Source organism: Mixophyes fleayi, chromosome 3 (assembly GCF_038048845.1).
Source record: "Mixophyes fleayi isolate aMixFle1 chromosome 3, aMixFle1.hap1, whole genome shotgun sequence".
NCBI classification, from domain to species: Eukaryota; Metazoa; Chordata; class Amphibia; order Anura; family Limnodynastidae; genus Mixophyes; species Mixophyes fleayi.
Window position 1 is genome coordinate 112,990,020 of NC_134404.1, and position 24,435 is coordinate 113,014,454.

The 24,435-nt window shown below is 37.6% G+C and overlaps 2 protein-coding genes and 1 pseudogene across 3 annotated transcripts in view; all 3 read left to right on the plus strand.

The window, feature by feature from the left end:
• Positions 1 to 129: 129 nt before the first annotated feature.
• Positions 130 to 8,969, plus strand: NDUFB5 (NADH:ubiquinone oxidoreductase subunit B5). Its single transcript, XM_075202172.1, has 6 exons — positions 130 to 287; positions 4,293 to 4,378; positions 6,336 to 6,402; positions 7,956 to 8,020; positions 8,422 to 8,528; positions 8,766 to 8,969. The coding sequence occupies exons 1-6, from the start codon at positions 131 to 133 to the stop codon at positions 8,884 to 8,886; spliced, it is 603 nt and encodes a 200-aa protein (XP_075058273.1). The 5' UTR covers position 130; the 3' UTR covers positions 8,887 to 8,969.
• A 2,476-nt stretch (positions 8,970 to 11,445) lies between these two features.
• On the plus strand, positions 11,446 to 11,563 carry LOC142146495 (5S ribosomal RNA; annotated as a pseudogene).
• An 11,785-nt stretch (positions 11,564 to 23,348) lies between these two features.
• The window catches only part of USP13 (ubiquitin specific peptidase 13), a 73,677-nt gene continuing 72,590 nt past the window's right edge, over positions 23,349 to 24,435 (plus strand). Inside the window, exon 1 of one of the 2 annotated variants that reach the window (XM_075202174.1) lies at positions 23,349 to 23,530. In XM_075202174.1, the coding sequence (XP_075058275.1) occupies positions 23,363 to 23,530 (168 nt within the window). In that variant the 5' untranslated portion in view covers positions 23,349 to 23,362. The remainder of the gene's footprint in view (positions 23,531 to 24,435) is intronic. The other variant, XM_075202173.1, reaches the window with a different exon arrangement.

Consider the following 24,435-nt stretch of genomic DNA (forward strand, 5'->3'; position numbering starts at 1 on the left):
TTGGGTCTGTGTGGATGGATCATTAGTACTATGAGGGGTATGAACAGGTTTTACACGGTGAGAATTAGCTGATCAGCTCACCAATGGGGCAGCGCCGCTTCTACTAAACCTGTCGCTGTGGTTCGTCGTCATGATGACATTGCCCACAACCCCTTTGCCCTCAGTAAAGATGGCGGGGATGAGCCTCCTCCGGTCAGCGGCTGCTCTTGTCAGCCGCCTGCAGCCCTTCCAGCGCGGGGTGCTCGGGAGGAGCGGGCTGGTGAAGAGTGTGCCGCCAGCCGCTGCGGGTAAGGTACCAGAGAGGTCTCCGGGGAGGCTGTGCCCAGCATGACCTTGGAGCAGACTGACATTGAAGTGTCCTGGACAGTTGTGTGGTTATAACCCTGAGCCACTAATACTCTTATCACATTTCATTTATCGGTCTATAGGCAAGGAAGTGTCGCGTTAATTGAGACTTGTGTTGACTTCTTTTTAGCAAATATGTACCTGTCTTTCAGGTGTTAAATGATTTGGGGCATTGATTTCACAATGCACAGGTCAGGATCCCATGCATCCTGGCCCAAACTGACAGTGGGGAAGAATACTGGCTTCAAAGAGGTCACAATGTACATACTTGCCAATTTTAATAAGTTGCTTTGGGCCACTGTATTTTTTTTAAATGCCTAAGTGGTCTTTTTATTTAATGTAGATCTTGGGATTTAAGGCTTCTTCCCATTTACCAATGACCCTTCTGCAATGCTGCTTAATGGAAAGCTTGGGGAATCCTTTTTACCAAGAACAGCGGCTGTACAAGTATTGCCACTGTCCTTTCAGTTTGCTAATGCCATCTCAGAATGGCATTGGCCGGAGTGCCAACAAGAAAAATTCTTTATCGTTAAAATAATTTTTTGTGTTTTTTTTTTTAAACTTTAATTAAAACAATATAATATAATGAATTTGGTAGATTTCCAGGCTGAGCATGCGCAGAGGGTCCCAGGACTGGCTTAGCAAGCAGTAAGGTTCCTCTTATTTGCCAGCCAGTATCACTGAGCATCATTGATCAGCTGCCCCAATTACATTTTCTTAGTAAATGTTGGTAAAACTGACATTTATATGCTACACTAATTGGATTGAATTCAACTTAATTCTGTACCTATAGATAATTGCATTGTGAAATCAGTGGCTCAGTCATTTAATCCCTGAAAAACACAAGTTACTTATTTTTAGTGTTCTTTTTTTTTCTAGTAAGTAACTGAATAAGATATATAAGCCTTGTCTGTTTAAAACAGATCAATAAACCTAATGAAACCTGTAAAGCTCTTGTAGTAACCAGCATGTTTATTTTATATTTGATTTAAATACAAACTCCATAGAAACTTTTGTCCTTTTTGACAACTTCTTGAGATTTTAGGATCGGTCTGTGGAGGATTAGTTCTTGACACTAGGGGGGGGGGTATTCAATTGTTCAGCTTGATGGCCGAAAAACTCGCGCTCTATAACTATTACCGTTAATACGGTAAAATTGCGCTTAAAAACCGTTCATACAGTAATTTACTCAGGGAGCTGCGAGCTGAAATTCAGCGAGTAATTACCGTATTAACGGTAATAGTTTTAGAGCGCGATTTTTTCGCCCGTCAAGCCGAGCAATTGAAGTAGAAGTGATTCATGAACTGCAAAATATGTATAAGTGCAGCATATTTTATTGTCCTTAATGATCATCAGCTATTTATATAGCGCAACTGATTCTGCAGTATTGTACAGAGAATTCACATTAGTCCCTGCCCCATTGGAGCTTGCAGTCTCAATTCCCTAGCACACACAGACACAGAAAGACTAAGGTCAATTTAATAGCAGCCAATTAATCTACCAGTATGTTTTTGGAGTGTAGGAAGAAACCCATGCAAACACGGGGAGAACATACAAATTCCACGCGGATGGTTCCCATGGTTGGGAATCAAACTTATGACCCCAGTGCTGCGAGGCAGAAGTGCTAACCACTAAGCCACTGTGCTTTCCAAATGCACAAGTAGGTGTTTGTCTATAGTCTGCTATTTGGCACTGCCTTCTGAAAACTAATGTAGTACTATTTGTGAATCCTTAGGTAAATGTACATGATGGAAAGGAAAAATGTAATTTCAAAGTCTAGCCAACATCCACTTTAGAACCATCACCTCAATAAATTTAAACTTCCTTTTTTTCGGTTTATGTAGTAAATGCAACATGAGTGAGAGATCATCTAGGGGTATCTAGCTTTGAGTTTCCTGCGGCTTTGAAAAGTGGAGTTGTTGCCTATAGCAACCAATTAGATTCTAGTTATTTATTTAGTACATTCTACAAAATGATAGCTAGAATCTGATTAGTTGCTATAAGCAACCTCTCCGCTACTCAAATCCACCGGAAACTCGCTACTTGGTACACAAGCAGAAATAAAATTGGCAGTTCGAACAACCCCTACAGGCAATTAGTCGTGAACAACTTATCCATCAAGCTCCTTCCTTCAGAGGATGGAAAACTTTGCAACCACTAAGACACCCATTATGTGTTGTAAACATTGGATAAAACATGGTACGCTCTCGCCAAAATGGGCACAAATGCATAAATTACCTCTAGGGTCTTTGACTGACCAACATTTGTTACTATCCTGGGTGTATGAACATAGAACATGGAGTGAAATATTAACCTTACTCGAGTCCCATATATTTATAGACTAAGTAGTACGAGTATATAGTCAAATATTTGATTATTAACTGGCAAAGAAAATTTCTTTAGGATTTTAATATACAATCAATTGGAAATCAGAACTTCAAGTATCAGTGCAAACTTCTAAACTTAAACACAAAGCACATGACCAGCTCTTATTGTTATCCCATTTAGAAAAATAATAAACATAATCTCCTGTATAGATATTTACATTTGAAAGCTATACAAATCTGACCCATTGGTAACCTCTACTAGATTCCAACTAGATCATATTGTTCAATAACCCTTAGACTTCAGTAACCTATAATACCAAAATTCATATTTTAAACTTGTTATATTTACATTTTCTTGCTTAATTAACTAATTTCATATGCAGAAGCAATAAGAATGTAGTCAGCAATTCTCTATAGCAGTAATCAAAATGAAAGTGTATGCTAAGATTGTAAATTAGTACATTATAGATACACACAACAAAATAACATCAATGCAGTTTATTCAAATGAATCTATTCCACACACAATCTGATAAAGTTATAATAACTGGAAATCCAGTTGTTTTGTCAAGAATGCTTCACATAGAGTAAGGCTAGGTACACACTGGTCCCATAATTGGATAAAAAAAACAACTCCAATCACCCGATAAACAACCGTTTGGTCAGATATTTCGTCATTGTGTATACTTATATGATGAACAACAGTCGTTCCAAAGTGCCGATTGTTGTTTCATTTGTTTGGTCGTACTGTTTAGTTCCACTTGCCTTCCGATCATGCAGTGTGGATGAATTCATGACCGATTCCACGACCAACAGCCGATAGATAGTTACTCATACTGCAACTTCTTTCAGGGGGTGTGTATGTAAATTTCTGATGTCTTCACCTCTCCCACCTGGTGTCCACAAATCAGTCAAATGGCAATTAGTTGCTTCTAACGGAACAGCAATAGTAGCTGTGTATTCTATAGATGTGTATAGCAGATGTCTGCTTGCCTAATTATTCACCGTTGTCAGTACAGTCCACAAGAAAAGGCACATACATTTAATATACAAAAGATGTGTATTGCATATATCTCCTTCCTTTCCCTTTTAAAAGTTTTTGGGAGGTTTTTTGCCAGAGATGTTCTGTCCTTTATTTAAATTTTTTGGGCATATCACTGCAGGGAGCCCATATATATCGTTTCAGTGTGTACGAAATCAAAATCTTTTAGGACAAGAATATATGGCTGTCAAAAGTCCCTGCCCGGATGGTTGGTCTTCCACAAATCATTTAAAACGTGTCTAGTGTGTGCGCACGTAAATCTCTCGACCCATCGGAACCTTCAGTCGCAGGTACAATTGTTGTAGATAAAACATTGGTTGGAAAATTCTCCAGTGTATACCTAGCCTAAGAACTGATGGTGGTCTCTTAAACTTATCTTGAGAATATGTGCAAGTGAAATATATACTGTTGTATGTGTTGTCCTATTTTACTGTGATTGTTTTTTTGCATTTTCTCTACGAGTCTGATGGGGAAAATGAGATTGTCTTGTTTTAGATTCTAATAAATTGGTTTCTGGACAAGCTGTTATTGTTCCTCAAGAATAAAATATGTTTAATCTTTTCTTTTGTATTTCTGTAGTTCCTGTGCGATTCAGCAGCCATGGACCTCGACTGTTTGTAGTCAGACCTTCAACCTACTATGACAAAAGATTTCTCCAGTTACTTGTAAGTCTCAATGGGGACACATTTTTCAGTAATCCGATTTATAAGTTACAGCTCCTACCAATGATGGGCAAAGTTGTTTTCTATAGTTCAGGCCTATCTATATACCAGTGTGAATGCAGCTTCTTCATGTAGTAACAACAAATGCTTATTATTTATTAAAATTAATGTTTTGCCATTAATAAATAACTCAGATCATAGAGCTGTTATATTATACAACTTGGTGGACTCCAACAATTGGGAGTGAAATAAAGGCTGTTACATTGTCTCAGCTTACAATATCAAACAATGAATAAATCTGTATAATGTCTATAGATCTCCTATTAATCTGCAATTGTTGGAGGGGGTAGTAGAAAAAGTTATACGCTGAATATTTGTAATGTAATAATGTATGTGAATTGGAAGCAATTGCTATATTACAATCAGTGATGAATGAGTCTATATGTTAATCAGGTAATAAGTTACCAATTTTTATGTAAATACTGCAAGCCATTCAATAAATCAAGTGAATATTGTAACACACTAAAATACTTTTGTATGTAACACAGTAGAAACTGAAATACAAATTATGGATTATGTATGAAAATCTATGACTATATAAGTGATTAATGGTGGGAGATACCAGACCACTGACATCATTCTAATACAGAATGAAGACAATAAGAATGCACTAACTAGGTATTGACCTGAGGGATGAAGTTCCCTTTCACCACCTTTGTTTAAAAATGTTCACACGTTGATTTTATACTTTACTTTCTGACTCACTCTGTACCTACCCTCTCAACCCCCCCCCCCCCCCCCTCCGGCACCCCTCTTTTTTTTATATTGGACACATTTTGAAAGGGAATAACTTGAATGTTTGTTTGCCTATGCTTCTTGTTTTTGTATACATATATTCCCTTTTCTAAGTAAAGGGTTCAAAACAAAAAACAGCAAAAAAAAAAAAAGTTCACACAATTTTTCTATTACCACTGATAACATTACTATTTTAGTCTTAACATTTTGCTTGGGAGAAATAATAGTTTGACACATAATACACTTTTTTTAATGGATATAAATAAAGATATATTTTTAAATTAAAATTGTGTTGTTAGTGTGGATTGAGAGTGCCTCTAATACACTCTTTGTTCCCTCTTTTGTTCTGGTAACACTTTATTCTGCAGAGTACCTCTATAGAGGAAAATATCCAATATTAAATAAATATAAAACGATAGGTATAATCTACTGGAAATTATACTCGTACAATTCTTGTATCCTAGGCAGACGATACATTCTATGTATATTTTAAAGCTACATACTGTATGTCCATTGTGAGGGAGGGGGGTAGGTCCATCTGACTGGCACATACTCCTGGATCATTCAGTTCCCCTCATCTTAGGCTCTAGAGGGTTTAAAGCGAACGGTGCCCCAGCACATGCAGTTGTAGTAACAAGTTAGATGGTCAGCATACAAGTGTGGTACAAACACAATTATTAAAAAGGAACTGAAACCAGGTTATCTCTTTTGTTAAAATAAATGCACAACTTTATTACATTAAGCAGTTTTCTCTCTCCATGACAGTTTTTTTTTTCCTCTTTAAGTTACACATCAGGGCTATAGCTGACATTCGTTCTCTCTTGGGACTGCCACTCTCACCAATGAACTGCCATTGGTTCTTTCTTATTCTCAATCGCTATCTGTACTTGCTTTCTGCTAGCTAGATTCAATTGGCCGCGTTACTGCTAAAAGTAATGCGGCCTGCGCACTATTCCCATTACTACAGTAAAAGTGCATTATTACCATTAGTATGGTCATTTTTAACGGTTATTTGTGTTAAGAAATCTGGGTTAAAATGACCATTTTAACGATAATAGAGCACAGACAACGTTACTTTCGGCAGTAACACAGACAATTGAATTCCCTTCTGTGTGTAATATGTGTGTGCGCAAAACAAAAAGCCTAATTTTAATTTTGTTTGCAGAAATATTATGTGTTACTGAGTGCAGTACCCACCGCTGTGGTCATCACACTCATAAATATATTTATTGGTGAGTATTAGACTTTTCTTTGTTTTTTTTTTCTTGTAAGTGGAGACCAACCCTGAAAAAATGATCTAATCTTATATACTCTATCTAGACCGCAGTATTGATTGCAACTTGAGCACAACATAGAGCTATCTTGAGATAGTTGTGATATGTCGTAATGAAAGGTACCTGTATAAGAATATCAACACTTGGATCACCTCTGGTCCTATGGTTGAGCATACTCCATCATAGGACCAGAGGTATGGTTATATGTAAGCCTGAAAAAAGTTCTTCTATATCAATATCTTGGCTCTTGTATGTCAGAGCAGTTTTGTTCACTCTGAAAATGATTACATTTACAGTTTGTAATGATTTATTTTCTTCAGCCTCTTTACTCTGTTCACTGGTTCTCCCTCCCCTCTGGGAAATTTAGAAAACAGTCCCCTCACATGTGCCCACATTGTATCATTTCTCTGACACAGTGAAAATGTCCTGCCTCTGTTGATGTTTTGTAATAGCAATCGTCTGAAAATTATAGAGGAGAAATACATCTTTAGTGGGGTTTTCTCCCCTAAATATCACTTAATAATTTCAAAACGCCTGTCTTTACTCATCACTGGTTAGGTGTATGGATTACTGCCTATTGCTTTATTTTATTTTTAAGCTACAACATTTTATAAAGACAATGCGTGAGACCTGCTATCCAAACACAACCAGCGGACCTCATTGTGTCCATGTCTGCCTTCGTTGCTCATCTTTGTCTTCAAGGGAGCACCATTCTCCTTTATCTGGATGAACTTTTGCTTAAGGCTACCTTGCTAGACCCTTACCTGGATGCTGTGTCCTAAATCCAGTTTCAGATCTGCTCTCTGCAAAAGGGAACTTCAACAGCAGTATGACAGCATTCTGCCCATTAATCCCTTCATCATAAAAACTGTCATAGAGTTCAGTGCGTGCCAACTGGCTCTCCAGGGGAACAATTATCTTTTGAGAATCAAGTCCACTGTCACCACCAGTGTACATCAACCGTTTGCACGGTACACAATGTGCCCTGGCAATGGCGGAATTGGAAATAATCAAGCAGTGAGGGGAAGATCACATGCAGGTCTCTGATATGACCAGCCCCATTTATACTGTGATCTGCTCACTGCATTTGAAATCGGAGCGCCAGAAGATGTTTAACCTCTGGGGATTTCACAACTGCTGCTGATAGGAGATGTTGCAGAGAGGGCCAGGTGACTGTGTGTGATCCCTCACCTGGAATAGAGAAGATTTTCTTATTGTAAACCATATCTCTGCCTACTGGCAGAAATGTGTTGTCCCTCTCTTGGAGCATCTCTAATTACAAGATCTAGGTTTCTGTACACTAGATGTGTGGATACTGCGACCATCAGTAGTGATTAGCTGCCAAAACGGGCCAGGGGTGTGTAGTTTACAATGAAAAAAAAAAAAGTGATGCAGTATCACGTCTAGAGCAGTTGTTTTTGTTTTGACGGCTTAGACTGTGAATATTCTTATGTACTTGGACTTTGCCTCTTGATTGTGTAGCAATACTTTTTTTTAATTTTTTTTATCAGGTCCGGCAGAGCTTGCAGAAGAAATTCCAGAAGGCTATATTCCTGAAAAATGGGAGTATTACCCGGTATGTCCTGCATGGTATACAACATCACAAGAGAGTAGCCTGTAGTACTCAACAGCAAGCACTGTAAACTGCTACTTCAATATGAGTCCTTCATGTATATGTTTCTATATTATATTCTTACATACATAAGAAATGATCAGCTAAGTAGTGTCTTTACAGGAGCAGAACTGACTTGAAAACATAGTGCTTAAAATTTTAAACACTTATTAGTACTGTGGGTAATGGTGACTCAGGTCATCTTAATTTTATTTCTTCTGTTTATAATAATTTATAGTTAAATGACATAAATTATTTATTGTATTTTGAAAACGACATATTCGTCCTATGATTTTAGTTGTTACCTCTCCTATTTTTAAGATTCTTCTTACAAGGTTATGATTTTTTTCCTGTGTATTTTTCAGCACCCAATCACTCGTTGTCTTGCCAAATATGTGTTTGACTCTTACCAAAAATCATATGAGAAGGAAATGGCTTTACTGCATATTGAGAATGAAAAACGTTTGCTCAGGTAAATAATTAACCAACCATATAAATGTGGTTCCAAATGTTCTCTATAGATAAGTGTAATTATGAAATGTGTCTAAAATTCTGGGGTGCAGGCAAAAAAAAAAAAAAAATATGACTACATGATTAAGTGAATGATTAGCATGTTCAATAAATGTCACCTGCCCTTCATAGCAAAGGAATGGGTGTCACAAGGTCCTAAATATCGACATTTTATTTCCCCCCCTTTACCTTACAACAGGCTTTATGAGAAGGAAGCACGTCGTCATATGAGGCAGAAAGGAGATGGCCCATGGTACCATTTTGAAACCCTCGATAAGAACCTCATTGATAATTCACCTAAATCAGTCCCTGATTATTAATGCACCCGCTCAAGTTGTAAATCTATTACAACAATAACTTGTCACATGTAACTTTCTGTTTTCAAATAAACTTTATATCAGTTTTGCGTAGTATTCAATTATTCCTATGGAAAAAAATCATCTTTAGGGGAACATTTTCTGAGTACCAGTACAAAGGAAGGTAGCAAACAATTGATTTGCTTTGTTTAATTGAACTTCCCTAAACAAGTTACAGTAAGGATTTGATTGGTTCCTTAAAGCAACAACTGTTTTCTGTAGTAATTCTCATGAATTTCTTCTAACGCATTTTGCATACATTCACTACACTACAGCTAAAGCCCATAACATTACAAGTGAACAGGCCGTTCAATGCAGTATGTAGAAACCATGCTCAATACAATATTTATACACTGACAAAATAACAGGAGTACATTGGTGCAGACGTTTCTTCCAAGCTTCAGATCTGTTTCTCGGTTACTAGCCACATGGTACGTCACCAGAGCTGTGGTGAAGTAGAAAGTGTTTTTCACCAGAGTTATGAAAGTTTAAAGGACTACCAAGTGAGATCACTAATAAGATTCATCAATATTTACATTTATCTTTTGGATGTTAACGGATTTAAAGGTATTTGAGAGGTTTTCATTGCGGGGTGAGAAGCTCCTATGTAGCAATTAGGTGGCGGGTTTTTGTTTTACTTTAAAATTGTTGTATTAAGTTAACATTTCACTTTATTATAATGTGGAATCGCGCTCTCCTACCAAGGTTTGTGAGAGCTGCACCTGCTAAGGGTATCCCTCCCTTTAGAAAAAATCCAAATTATTTTAAATGCTGGGCGCTCATCAATTGATTTATCAAAAGTGCAGATCTAATATTCTATTGATGTCATAAGGTCAATAATTATTTTCAAACATTTATTAAAATACAGTAAAATACAATAAAATTAAAATCACAATGGAAGTATGATATAAGTATTACCAGTACTAATATTTGATTAATGACAGTAATGGTGCGGTCTACACGTTGCTATACATATAGGTTAACAACCTACTATATATTAGCAGGTATACCTTTATATAATTAAACAGTAAATAACAATGAATGGCAGTAATGATCTCTTCCAAAACCGTCCATAAACCACAATCCTAGTATCTTCGGTTAATGACACATGCTGCTGGAGATAAAACCTTGTATGATATCAAGATATAGTTTTTAACAGTCCCCATGAAGGTTGGAAACTTCCAAATTGAAAGGAGTAGCCATCGCGCTTGGCATCAATACATCAGCTATGCAGAGTGGATTAGACTCATAGAATGTGTTAGTCCATGTGATATGAAATGATACTTGCGGTTTGTAGTTGGAATAAAAGTAGGTCCAGATTGCGCGGTGAATCCAATAGTATGTCCCGATGTCCCGCAGTCAGACTGCTGATAACAACTTGTCCCAACCGAAAAAAGATAATGAAAAAGGAGAAAAAAAGGAGAAAAAAAGGGGGAAGAAAAAAAAAAAAAAAAAAAAAAATGTTGATGTCAATAGTTTCATCTTGGCAAATAGTAGTCATCATCCGAACTGGCTACGCAGTATACCATTTAGTCAGTTCACTCGTGTTAGACGTAACTGCACAGCAATAGAGGATTTCATCGAACAAGGTAAAGACATGCAGCAACAATTTCTTGACAAGAAGTACGACCCTCACATAGTTGGCCAAGCCTTTAACAAACTTCAGGATACAGATAGGAGTCAGTTACTTAAATATAAAAGCAAAAATATTAGCGGCAAGGAAGATTCTACACGTTCCACTACATTGAATAAAGATAGGATATTCTTTGTGTCTAACTATTCCCAGGAATCCGATAAAATTAGACGAATCATCCAGAAACATTGGTATATTCTGCAACAGGATGACATACTGGGATCCATATTACCAGCTAAACCTTGCATGTCCTTCAGGAAAGCCCCTGATTTTAAACAAAAACTAACTTCCAGCTATATCCCTAAAGAAGAACAGAACAAGATTGGTAACTGGCTATATAACACCAAAAAAGGATTTTACTACTGCGGACAATGCTCGAACTGCACAAGACTAAGATGCAGGAGCACTAGGCCAATTACAGAGTATCACTCTGAAGTTAGTGGTAAAACATATCAGATCAAGGAATTCATCACCTGCAATAGTAGGCATGTTGTCTATCTACTACAATGTAGTTGTGGCAAACAGTACGTAGGTAGAACCATTAGACTCTTAAAAGAAAGGATTAGAGAACATCTGAGGAACATAACTATTGGGTTTGTGAACCATCATGTGTCCAAGCATTTCAAAGACACACACAACTGTGAATATGAAGGGATGTCATTTATTGGAATTAAGAAAATTAATAAAAACTGGAGAGGAGGGAACTTGACGAAACATCTAAATAAAGAGGAAACAAAGGCTATTTATTATTTGAAGACATTGGCACCTAAAGGTCTCAATATTGAATTTGACCTTTCTCTGTGATGAATTTATAGATTCCTGCCATATTCCACTTGGCTAGATGGGTAAGTGTGCAGTGGGCATGGTACAAGTGGGTAATGGGAATTTAAATTTACAGCCATACCTCTCTGGTTATGCCCAATCCCAGTCGACCTTGGAAGCCAAGCAGAGAGGGCCAGGTAAGTAATGGGATAGGAGACTACCTATGAATACCCGGTGCTGTAGGTTCCTCCCCATCCCTCACGCTTTCCAGTGCTATCTGCACCACACCCAGACCAAAAACAAAAGTGGATTCCAAAGAGGAATCAGATTATAGAACATGGGATCCTCCTCAATGTCATCTTATCCCTGTCAATTATTACACTTGTTCCCTCAATTTTTCATACTTGTTCCCCTAATCTTTAATATGAGCTATCATAATTAGCATGTGCAAAATATATATAACATTAAGCCCTTAAGGATCACGGTTATTCCCATATCTTGTCATCTATATATAAAAAATGGTTTCCTTATGCTATTGCAAACAGAATCTGTTTGCAAAAGAATCTCTGTTGTACATCCAACATTATGAGTTATCATAATTAGCATGTGCAAAATATATATACCATTAAGCCCTTAAGGATCACGGTTATTCCCATATCTTCATCTATATATAAAAAATGGTTTCCTTATGCTATTGCAAACAGAATCTGTTTGCAAAAGAATCTCTGTTGTACATCCAATGTTTATATGTCTATAAATTCTTCTCATTTTTGTATTAATATCATTGAAACTTGTGATAATTACAATATGACGATGCACACTGTTCAATGCTGCATGTATTTTGAGGATACATATAAGACAGTATAATATCATGCTGACAGAAGTGACTGTTAAAAGCATAAATATACCGCATTCATTGTGTGCATATTAAGCTGTATTATACGAAAACAAAGACTGGAGCACTAAAGATCTGGGAACCTATCAGGTTCAACCACAGCATATTTAAATCACAGGACCATAGACGTTCACAATAGCCCTTGAGAAAGTCCGGAGCAGGACGAAACGCGTTGGGACTCCACCCACTATTACCCTATTGGCCCAAAGTAATATCCGGAAGTGACGTCAATACCGGAAGTGTGTTTGCGCTCCACAGTGGAACGCATCGACAGCCGCGAACAGCAGCGGCGTGATCACCCGCTGCTGATCTATCTTCCCTTTTTTTTTTCTTCCCCCTTTTTTTCTCCTTTTTTTCTCCTTTTTCATTATCTTTTTTCGGTTGGGACAAGTTGTTATCAGCAGTCTGACTGCGGGACATCGGGACATACTATTGGATTCACCGCGCAATCTGGACCTACTTTTATTCCAACTACAAACCGCAAGTATCATTTCATATCACATGGACTAACACATTCTATGAGTCTAATCCACTCTGCATAGCTGATGTATTGATGCCAAGCGCGATGGCTACTCCTTTCAATTTGGAAGTTTCCAACCTTCATGGGGACTGTTAAAAACTATATCTTGATATCATACAAGGTTTTATCTCCAGCAGCATGTGTCATTAACCGAAGATACTAGGATTGTGGTTTATGGACGGTTTTGGAAGAGATCATTACTGCCATTCATTGTTATTTACTGTTTAATTATATAAAGGTATACCTGCTAATATATAGTAGGTTGTTAACCTATATGTATAGCAACGTGTAGACCGCACCATTACTGTCATTAATCAAATATTAGTACTGGTAATACTTATATCATACTTCCATTGTGATTTTAATTTTATTGTATTTTACTGTATTTTAATAAATGTTTGAAAATAATTATTGACCTTATGACATCAATAGAATATTAGATCTGCACTTTTGATAAATCAATTGATGAGCGCCCAGCATTTAAAATAATTTTAACATTTCACTTTTACAGGGTGCAGATTTGCTTTTCTTTTGGGTATCTACATAGATACATCTAGAAGGATGTAAACAAAGTCTGAGGCAGGAACCTGGGGAATTATATAGACAAATTGTTTTTTGTTTTTTTTTCTTTTTACCCTGTTGTGGCACTGAAGATTAAGGATAAGGCATTTGTGTAGCAATATAAAAGCTGTAGGCTGACTTTTATTTTAAAGACATTTTATTAAATAGTTGCTAGAAACATTCAAATACAGAGCATCATAGAATTTATATACACAAATTAGGCATAACACAGAGGGGTACATTTACTAAACAGCAGGTTTGAAAAAGTGAAGATGTTGCCTTTAACAACCAATCAGATTCTAGTTATTACATTCTATAAAATGACAGCTAGAATCTGGTTGCCATGGGCAACATCTCAAAATATTCAAACACGCAGCTTAGTAAATATCCCCGAGTCTGCAAAGCAGGGGTTACATTTGCAAAGGCTTGCATGTCTTTAGACAGGTAAAGGAACTTGGGTGATGTCTGATAAACTTACTAAAAATAATGAACTGTATTTTTTTAAGTAATTCACAAACAAATATTTACGCTATTACAGAAGTATTAAAATGTCTTTCTTAAATGGAAAATTTTCAAACAATTGATGTAACATGAAAGTCTGTTTAGAAGTACATTGGTTAAGTGGGTGCGACCAGTGGTCGAAGTGGGTTGGTACGCCATACCGCCACTTCTACTGAACTCGCTTACATTCACATTACGTTTTTCAGACCAGCACTTCTACAACTCTTAATTCAACCACTGTGTGTGCCCAAATTACCATAATATTTCACTAATGTTTTTGTTAGTGTAATCATTCTCTTGTCTCTAACTTTATTTTCTTAATTAAGTGCTACATTAATCATCCTATGGATGTTGCTACTCTTAATTAGGTTTACAAGCCTTATTTATTTTAAATGAACGATGATTTCCTGAAAATCATTTGTTGTAGACCTTCATTTCATAACACGTCAATGACAAATTAATTGCTTAGAAAATAGATTACATTAGGATATATGAGTAAGTACACACAAGCATGGGCAAGAGACTTCATCTTGCTTTGCTTTCCTTGTGTGAATGCTCCTTGCTTTTTTTTTTTTTTTTTTAAAAAACTACAACCTCTGCCTGGAGTTCTGACTGTGAACACTATTCCATTATAATACAAACTTTGATTTGTAATAAGGAATAAAGCAAACCCCACAAAAAAAACCAAAACTCTTTTTCTAAAGCTTTAATAAGCGCTTCTCAGTAAGGTATTTACTGAAATTTAAAATAGAAGTTTCCACCCATATCGTGTATGACAAGCTATCATGTGAAGTTAAACTACAAAACAGAGTTTAATGCTGTGTATGTATCCTTACACTGAGCACCAATAACAAAGAACTGCTTCAACTCTTTCCAAGATAAAGACAGTGGATGTGTCACCTATGTGTGATATATTGGTCATCTCCAGGCCTCCTCTTGGATGAACTTGCTTATTTCACTGCATCATATAACATAAGCCTTTTTATCATTGGGACCAGAAAGTTACCAGTAATAACTTACAGAACCTCTTGGCGATTCAGCTGCAAAACAGTTCAAGCCACTTTGCCAGGTACAGCAAGTTCCATACTTACCCACTCTCTCTAAATAGCTGGGAGACTCCCGAATTCCGAGAGAGCAGGCCATTCTCCTGCGGCCTGCTCACTTCATTGTAAAGAGGGCGGAATGAGGGCCTCAAAGATGTAATTTGCCGCAAATCGCGTAGTTTCAAGGAGTCCAGCCCCTCTCCGTACTTGCAATTCACCTCTCCCCCAGGGAATCTCCAACAGCAAACAACTTATGGTAATTCGCTGTTGAAAATATAGACATGTCAACATTTTTTTACTATAACTCATATTTGATCAATATCAGAAAACAAATTCTGCACTTTTAATAATCAGATAAGCTTGTACGCTCCTTCGAGCAGGGCCTCCTCTCCTCCTGTTCTCCACCACCTTAACTCTGCTCTCCGGCTCCTTGTCTCTTCCGTGAGGCCCTTCTCTCTACCCCCAGGGCCTCTCACCTTTCATCTAGCTGTACTTTGAGCTTCCGAGTTACTGTGCTTTTTGTTAACTGTTCCGTGCTGTCTCACCCTGTACCGTGTTTCTGTCTGTCCGTGTACGGCGCTACGGATACCTAGTGGCGCCCTATAAATAAATAATAATAATAAGCAATTTAAAACAAATGCATATGCTTAAAGCACAATAAAATTGTGTCAATACTAATCAGATAAATATAATAATACAAGTTAACCCGTGCATGATACTCATGCATTCTAGTCAAATCAAGCTACTTAAGGTGTTAAAAAGGTTCTTGTCATGCATTTGGGCCATAGCCCAGGCCTCAACCTCCAACCACTCCCCACTGTCACCCCCGGCAACCACCAACCACTCCCCACTATCACCCCCGGCAACCACCAACCATTACCAACTGTCACTTCTCCTTCAAGAAATATATATATATATTTTTTAAATCTTTATAAATACTTTTAACAATTAACAAATTAAATTAACAAATTAAAAACATCTTCGTATACCAAATTTCAGCCCTTTTATGAATTTTTTTTCCCACACACACTAAGAATTTAGTAGGTCAGTGTATTACTCCGCCCAGCAGGTGGCGCTGCAGCTTGGTTTTATTTTTTCCACACACAGACAGACTAACACACGCCACTAGACATTTATATTATAGATATGTGATAGAGTTGAAGATACACTAACAAAGATGCTAAAAACTAAATAGAATCAATATTGAAATAAATATTTAAATATTCACCCAAATTGAATTTTTTTTGATATTTAAACGTTGCCAAATCTCAAAGCCATACGACAAATGGCGCCAAACTGAAGGTAAAACTTGCTTGATTCAACTTATGCTTATGACATCATCACTCATGACATGTACCCAAGGTGTGTTTCATGTCCACACTGCATACTTCATCAGAGGTGGAGATATCTGGGAACTTCAGAGCATTTTTATAGCTAGACCAATGAAAACAAAAACAACTTTAAACCTATTAAAAAAAATATATATTTCAATTTTCCATTTAAACCTAAGGGGCTAAGTGTCTCATAAGTAAAGCCATTGTGTTTCTATTTAAATTTGGTCTTTAAATGACAGATATATTTCCTGAAAATTCTCCATGGCTGCCATTACAATGAATATTTTTATTTTCCAGCCTAGGGAGAGAGATTAAAAAACGCTCATGGTTTATAAGGTAGAATTGGGCAAACTTAATTGTAGATTGTCATAAGGATGTAGCTATTTTATGTTATTAAGAGAGCTGGCTCCTGTCCAGGAGGGGGGGTATTCTATAAATGAGTAATTATGGGGAGTGTTCAGGTGTCTTACTAGTCACCTTCACTCATTTGTTTATATACAGTGCCTGCAGAAAATCATCATACCCTGTCAACATCATTACCTTTTGTTACATTAAACCATGGAAATTGAAATCAATTAAATCAAACCTTTTCCAGCTTTATTTACACTTTTCACCTTACAACATTCAACGAAAAAAAAAAAAAAATAACCGTTCTGAAATTAATAAAAAAAATAAAAAACTTGAATAACAGGGTTTCAAAAGTGATCAGTCTTCTGATTTAATACTTTGTAGAGTCTGCTTGCATTTGTCTCTACCAGTTTTGTGCACCTAGATTGGGGAATATTTGCTCATTCTTCCTTGCAGAATTGTTCAAGTTCAGTAAAATTTTGTGGTGATCGGCAATGGACTGCTCTCTACATATTTTCTATCGGATTTAGGTCAGGGGTCTGACTTGGCCAGTCAAGGACATTCATTTTCCTATCCTTAAGCCACTGCATTGTTTTCTTGGTGATATATTTAAGGTAGTTTTCGTGCTGGAAGGTGAACCACCTGCCCATCTACAGCTGTCTAGCAGAGGGTTGCAGACTTTCCTCAAGAATTTGGGTGTACTTGGCAGCATCCATCTTCCCTTCAACCCTGACCAATCACCCAGTTCCTGCTGAAGAGAAACACCCCCACAAAATAATGTCGCCACCAATATTCTGCTAGCGTTCTGTGTTTGGTTTACGCCAAACATAGCGCTTGGAGTTCAGTCCAACAAGTTCTATCTTGGACTTAACTATTTGTCACATGGCATCACAATCTTCCAAGAGTGTTTTTGCAAAACGCAAAAGAGGCCAAGGGTAGCACCTTCTCAGAAAAGGCTCCTTTCTTGTCACCCTGTCATACAGGTCAGCTTTGTGTAAAGCTTGTGAGATAGTTGTCACATGCAGTGACCTACCAATCTCTGTCATAAAGACTTGTAAGTCCTTCAAAGTTGCCATTGGTCACTTGGTAGCTTCCCTGATCAATATTCTCCTGCCTCTATCATCCAGTTTCGAAGGATGGCCTATCAAGGCAAGGAGTCGGTAGTGCCAAACGCTTTACACTTCTTAATAATGCTTTTAATGGTACTCAAGGAGAGTAAACGCCTTTGAAATCTTGTATCCTTCTCCTAACTCATGCCTTTACACAACTTTGTCCCAGAGTCCTTTTGAAAGCATCTTTTGAACCATGGTGAATTCCATGCCTTATGCACTGCTAGTAGTGGAATCCCCAAGGAACAGTCGGTTTCATTCTGAAGAAATCAAAACCACTACAATTTATGGCAGGTGGTCAGTTAGTATGTTGTGTCATCTGGAAGGTCATCGGTTGCACTTGAGCAAGTTTATAATGGTTACTCTCAGTGCTTTTTTTGTAAAAAAAAAAAGGTGGTGGAACTCACATCTTGTTAATATTTTATGATTTTTTTATTTTTTTTTATATTCATGTCTTAACATACCTTTAATGTATTGTATGTCCCCCTTCAGTTTTCATCCTGTGCCAGTGCCCCTAATAATTTTTATGTCCCCCTTCAGTTTTCATCCTGTGCCAGTGTCCCTAATAATTTTTTGGTCCCCCTTAAGTTTTTATGCTGTGCCCCGGGCCCGCCCCTCTCATGCTGGCCTTTTTCTTTTTTTTTGTCACCATTTATTTTTCTGACCACTTTCTTTTAAACGGCGCCCCATTTTTCCTCTAACTTACCTTGCTTTCTGTTGCCTCCTTTTTCCTCGTCACTTCTTTTCAGTTTTCTTTTCTGTCGCGGCGCTCCTCTTCTTGATTGCTCCTCACAGCTCCGTGAATGACTGTCGGGCGCGACGTGCGTGATGGTGTCACGCCCAACAGCCATTGGAAATAGAGAAGGGAGGAGGGCGCCGTCGCGCCGGACAGATGGTATTGTTTACTTTTTTTTTTTTCATTGTGTGTGTTAAAGGCCGGCGGAGAAGCCGCCGCAAAGCCAAAAAAAAAAGGTCCCGGAACGCTGTTCCCAGCGTTCAATGGGAAAAAAAGCACTGGTTACTCTAAGGGTATGATCACTTATCCAATCCAGGTATTTTATTAATTAAATTACATAATTTGTTAAGAATTTTTGTAAATGTTATTTTTACTTTGGTGCTGAGGGTTATAACATGTAAATACAGCGGGAAAACATTTGATTTAATTTCTATGAATTTCCATGGTGTAAAGTGACAAAAGGTAATGATTTTGACAGGGTATACAGATTATCTATAGACCCTGCAAATACTCTTCTGTGGACTTGAACAACTTCATGATATTATTTTGTGTTTCATTTTTAATGCTTCTATATATAACCCCCATTTAGAATAAAATTTAACTACACCTTTTTCAACCTGTGAATCTTCTATCAAGATAAATGCTCTCCAGTATCTCTGGTTTAATTTTACGTAGGAACGGTGTGATGAATGAGTCCATCTTTGCAATGGTTAGAATGATTGTCAAGGCTGGTTTTACGTCTCTAAGCGGCAAATTTACTTACATCAACCCATTTTAAATGCCGCAGAGTGGTCATCCTCTCTTGCTGCTCCACACCAGTCTCCAAAATCCTGCACTTGCTGTCTGTATCCTCCAGAAGGCAATTCAAATTACCCTTACCTACAAAACCCTGCATACATCTCAAATCATATCTCATCTCAAATCATATCTCTCTCTCTCTCTCTCTCTCTTCCACCTTTGCCCTGTGCACGCTTAGGTTCTGGTAACCACCTCTCACTCCCGCCTACAATACTTCTACCGTGCTGCTCCTTACCGCTCCCAGGCTCTCACACAGCCTTCACATCTGTTTATTAGAGCTTATTCTGCTCCAACCTATACAGCCCACACTAATATACCCTCACACCTGCCCCAGTCTCTACTCTATACCACACGCACTCCTCATCTCAGCTGTGCCTTTTTCCCATTAAATTGTAAACTCATGTGCAGAGCTCACCGTACCCTTTGTTATCATGTCTTCATTTATTTTGTCTACTTTGTATATCCTAATTTTATGTCCTACTGCACCCAGTGTCCATGGGTGCGTAACACTGTGGCACCTTACAAATCAACAATAATAATACTTTATATGTTTCCACTATTAATACAGTAACATTAATTTGACACTATATGCACTTCTTTTGTTACCTAGTCGTGGTTGGTACCTGCCCATAGGCTCTCGATTCTTAAGTTGTGCACACATAGGCTGATCATTTTTATATAAAAGTAGTTGTTTAGTATGAATATGTAGAAAGTCTACATACAATTGCTTATGCACTCTAAGAATATGTATATATTAAAATGTTAGTAGTGATTGATGTATAAGGTTGATTACAAGAGGAGTTTCTGAAAATGCTACCTTTGCTTAATGACATGCAATATTTTTTTTAGCTTTTGTAAATAACATCTATTGACCTTCACAGCAATAACTGTATACACTTATTTTGTGCAAATATATTCTGTATTCTATATTTGTTTTTCCTGACTAGTATTAAATTAAATTTAAATGTATATGAACCTGTCAAATGTAAGTTAATTAATTTCAAGGTAAAGCTAAATAAAAACTTGTTTAAGGGTAACTAAGAATAATATAGCATTGAGTGAGACAATCTGTGAAAAATAAAATTAGATGCATTTTGCTAACCACAATTTTAGAAGGTTTTGGTATTGGCACAAAAAGTTCAGTGAGTCAGTACCCAGTAATTGCAGAATCCAAATTCAGTTGACTTTGTAAGCTGGACATATGCGTTATATCAGCAAATTAGCCCATTATCCCTGTGGGTGTCAGTCCAGAATTAGTACAAAAATAACTAACTTATATTGGTCAGATCAATTTCTCTAGAGATTAACACATATGCTGACTCATCGCAGTGTTTGTGGGCACAAAACACCTGATGATAAACTGATAAATCTATTGTAACATAAGCATACATCCCCAATGTTCCGATTTAGGGGGGACAGACCCAATTTTAATGTTGACAGTATGTTACGCTCATTGCCACTATGCACAGCAAAGCAATTGTGTTTAGACAAGCTTATATTCCTCAACCATCATCTTAATCTCCCTAGGTTACCCTGTTAACACCCTCTACACAGCTAACACAAGACAACAACCCTCTGATCAACATTGCTGTGTGACTGATCACACCGCCCACTCTCTACTTTTTACCTTTGCATTCTAGCTGGACCAATGTGCAATATGATGTAGCACTTAACCTTCTGTTTCAAACTCCAATTGTCCCATAGCTTGTAAGCTTGCGAGCAGGGCCCTCTCACCTCTCTGTCTGTATTACCCAGTATTGTTTTATTAATGTTTGTTCCCAATTGTAAAGCGCTATGAAATTTGCTGGCGCTATATAAATAAATGTTGATTATGATGATGGATGCATGCAACAATGTAATTGTGAATTTAGTGAAGAGATGATAGGGGCAGCCTAGTGCTAGAGAATATTTCACACTCTCAATATGACAACCACATCCCGTTTTCAAAAAGAATATTGCCGTGTTCTGATTCCTGGCCATGTTGGCAGGTACAAGTATAGGGCAGATTGGAAAATGCAGTCAGAAGATAGCCACCATCAGTATTATGACCACACTAACAAACCCCACTATGAGCCAGGAGCTGGTTCCTTGGCCCCACTTTGATCAGCTCCATCTTTGGCCAACCTGAACAGAATGAGCGCCTAGCCGTTGTATCTATCCTCTCTACCGCTGTTGAAGGGGATAGGGTGGCTGATTCTAGAACTGAAAGGGAGATGATTTTCCAGCATTGGGTAAGTGCCCACAGATGAGTTATTGTATAGTAAACATGTAAATGACTTTTTGATGATAAGGAAAGGAACAATGGAATGTATGGATGAAGGAGTGAAGTGGCTAAAGTCTGGCAAAAGCACCGCAAAATGGCTATTTCACTGCTTCGTCCTATTTAACAAAAACTCTTGAGATTTCTACAGCTTTATCCTGCCTTCTGCAATTAGAGCTCTATGGGGACGGCAAACTGAATATATTGATCAAGCAGCAAAAAACTTTTTTTTGCTGCTAGCACTCAAAATCTCAGGATGATGTTACTTATTCCAATGGAATGCTGTCCCACTGGATAGGATCCTCTTCACTGGCTGCGTGCTCCTCCCCTCCTTAGGCCAGAGATGACATCATTGAGCACGTGAGTGGATACATCAGCACATGTGCAATAAGTCAACTCTATCAGTTCTATGGAGCCTCTCCTTTTGCAACGAAACAAGAGGTTCATTAGAGAGGGATTTTCACAAGTAAGTAATCACTCGACAAGTAAGTATTCTTAAATAGCAGCGATACAACTTTCTGTACAGCTGTGATCAGTAGTAATACAGACCCTTAAGTATATTTTATAATGTGCACCACATTAATACAAATGTTTATATAAAGAATTATAGGGGTGGCAACAACTAAAATGGGTCCCCTCTAACCCTTTACACAAATAAACTCAGATATTTCTGGCACTTGCACCTTATAAAATAAATTTAAAAAAAAAAAAAAAGATACATATATGAGAAATACAGATCCTCTGCAGCTGTTCACTAGAATATTGCCAGCTCTCTAAAATATAGAAAGTAGACAAACACTCAACATAGAAAAATGCTCTATTGTATCATAAGAAGATCAACATATTATTTCTTAACTCGTTAACAAAATAAAAAAAGTTAGTGATAACAGGGTTAATTAATATAAATAACTGACTAAATAATATGAAATATTATTTATTTCCTTTAATAAATATATAACCAATATACAAACTAATTAGTAAAACAAATACTAATTGAAACAATATATAATTTGATAATATGAGATCTACGTGGAGTGATGCATAATGAAAACATTGCTGCAATCTACTATGGCGGGGTTGCTCTGGGAACCCCAGTGCTGTCCCCCCTCCCCTCCCCTCCTGAACGCAGCATTTTCCCTCTTCACGCTGCATGCAGCCACTCAATGGAAGAATTGCTATGCGCGTGCAGTGAGAGATCCAGTAAGGCTTCTGCTGGATCCCATATAAAAATACCAGTAGTGCCATCTTAAGATGTGTTACTTCGCTTTTCACAGCTTAATAAATTAACAAATGCTGCTGTCCACATAGAGGTCGATAACTAGGTTAAACAACAAAAAGCAGTGAACGAGCCTTCTTAAATAGACCTGTTAATATTTTATTTATTCATTTATATGTTGGTTATATATAGCAATGTATTAAAGGGAAAAAAACATTTAATATTTTGAGCCAGTTATTATTATTATTAGTCTGTTTTTATTCCCAGCGTGTTATAAAAGTTAATAGTTATTGAGAAGTATTTGAAAATAAATAAAGTATAATCAAGTTCAGTAACTAAATCATTTGATCCAATGTAATTTACAAAGATCAAGAGTAAATGTAAAATATTGTTAATGAAGAAGTGTTATGCATTTGCACACACTGAGTATATTGCAGATATAACTGTACACAACACAACTTACTTGATAAGAGACCACCAACACAATGCAGTGCAACACAGTTCATTTAGGTCATCAAATAGTTAATTGCCTCCACATGTATTGCATATAGGCCAATATACATTTCTGCTACACAGTTCTATTAAAAAGAAATAAGAGTTAGCCATCTATAAATAGCCATCCCTGGCAGCTATTACCTCCCCTCCCTCTGCCTCTCAGTAGCAGGACCCGGAGCTGGTGTGATCTGCTATTGGATTAAAATAGCATCATCTGTCCTGCCCTCCCATGCCTGGGCCGCTGCTTGCAGTCACAGCATTGTTTGGGAGCAGCAGGAATGTGAAGATGGCTGCAGACCTGGGAGAGCTGCTTGTCCCTTACATGCCCACCATCAGGGTGCCCAAGTCAGGGGACAGGGTCTACAAGACGGAGTGCGCTTTCTCCTATGATTCCCCTGTGAGTGAGCTTGGTTTGTGGTCTCACCCCCTCCTCTCAGCTCTCTCCCCGCATGCATTCGGTTTTGTGGTTTTTTGCTGTGAAATCCCGCTGATCTACAACACGTGAAAGGAGATGTGCAGCTGCGGACAGGATTCTCCTCTCATTGCCTGTGCTGCTCATTTTATTAATTCATTTCCGTGGTGTGATGATCAGTGTGATTCCACTAGCTGTGTGTGTGCTTAGTTGTCTCCACGTGGTGTTTGTAGCAGGTCACCTGGATCAGTCATAGCTAGAAATCCTCTTCCCAGTAAGCAGACCTGCTGCTCCTGATTACAGGTGTACAGGTGCCCCTTATTACAGGTGTACCGCTGCTCCATAATTATATGACAGTGGTTTCATTAGACGATCCGTCAATGGTGCTTATGAAATATCAGGACCGTCAATGGTGCTTATGAAATATCAGGAACCAGTATCCACCTGTTCCCGCACATACTCTTGAGAGCATGTATGTGTATACGTAGGAAGCATAATAAAGATTTAAGTTGACCTTAAGTCATAAAGTACTGTAATGCTTTGCATGTCTGTGTAAGGACATATTTATAACCAGGAATTAAGTTTATTTTATTTACTGTTTTCCTTTTTTTATACTATTTTTATTTTGCTTATTTTAGCCTTTACTAATCTGCTTTTTGTTCCAATAAAAATAATGGAGGAGGGGAGGGGTAAGATTTAGGTGTACAATCACTAACCATGCCTATGGTTAGCCTCAGCTGTATATCTAGCTCTACCTACAAACTAACTTGTACACCATTATCTGGATGGTTTGACCATCAACTTCCTTTTAAAAAGTACATAAGGAATTATTGTGGTAAATGTTAATCTTCCCCTTCTTGTCTGATTTGATAAGTCTAACTTTTTTTTTA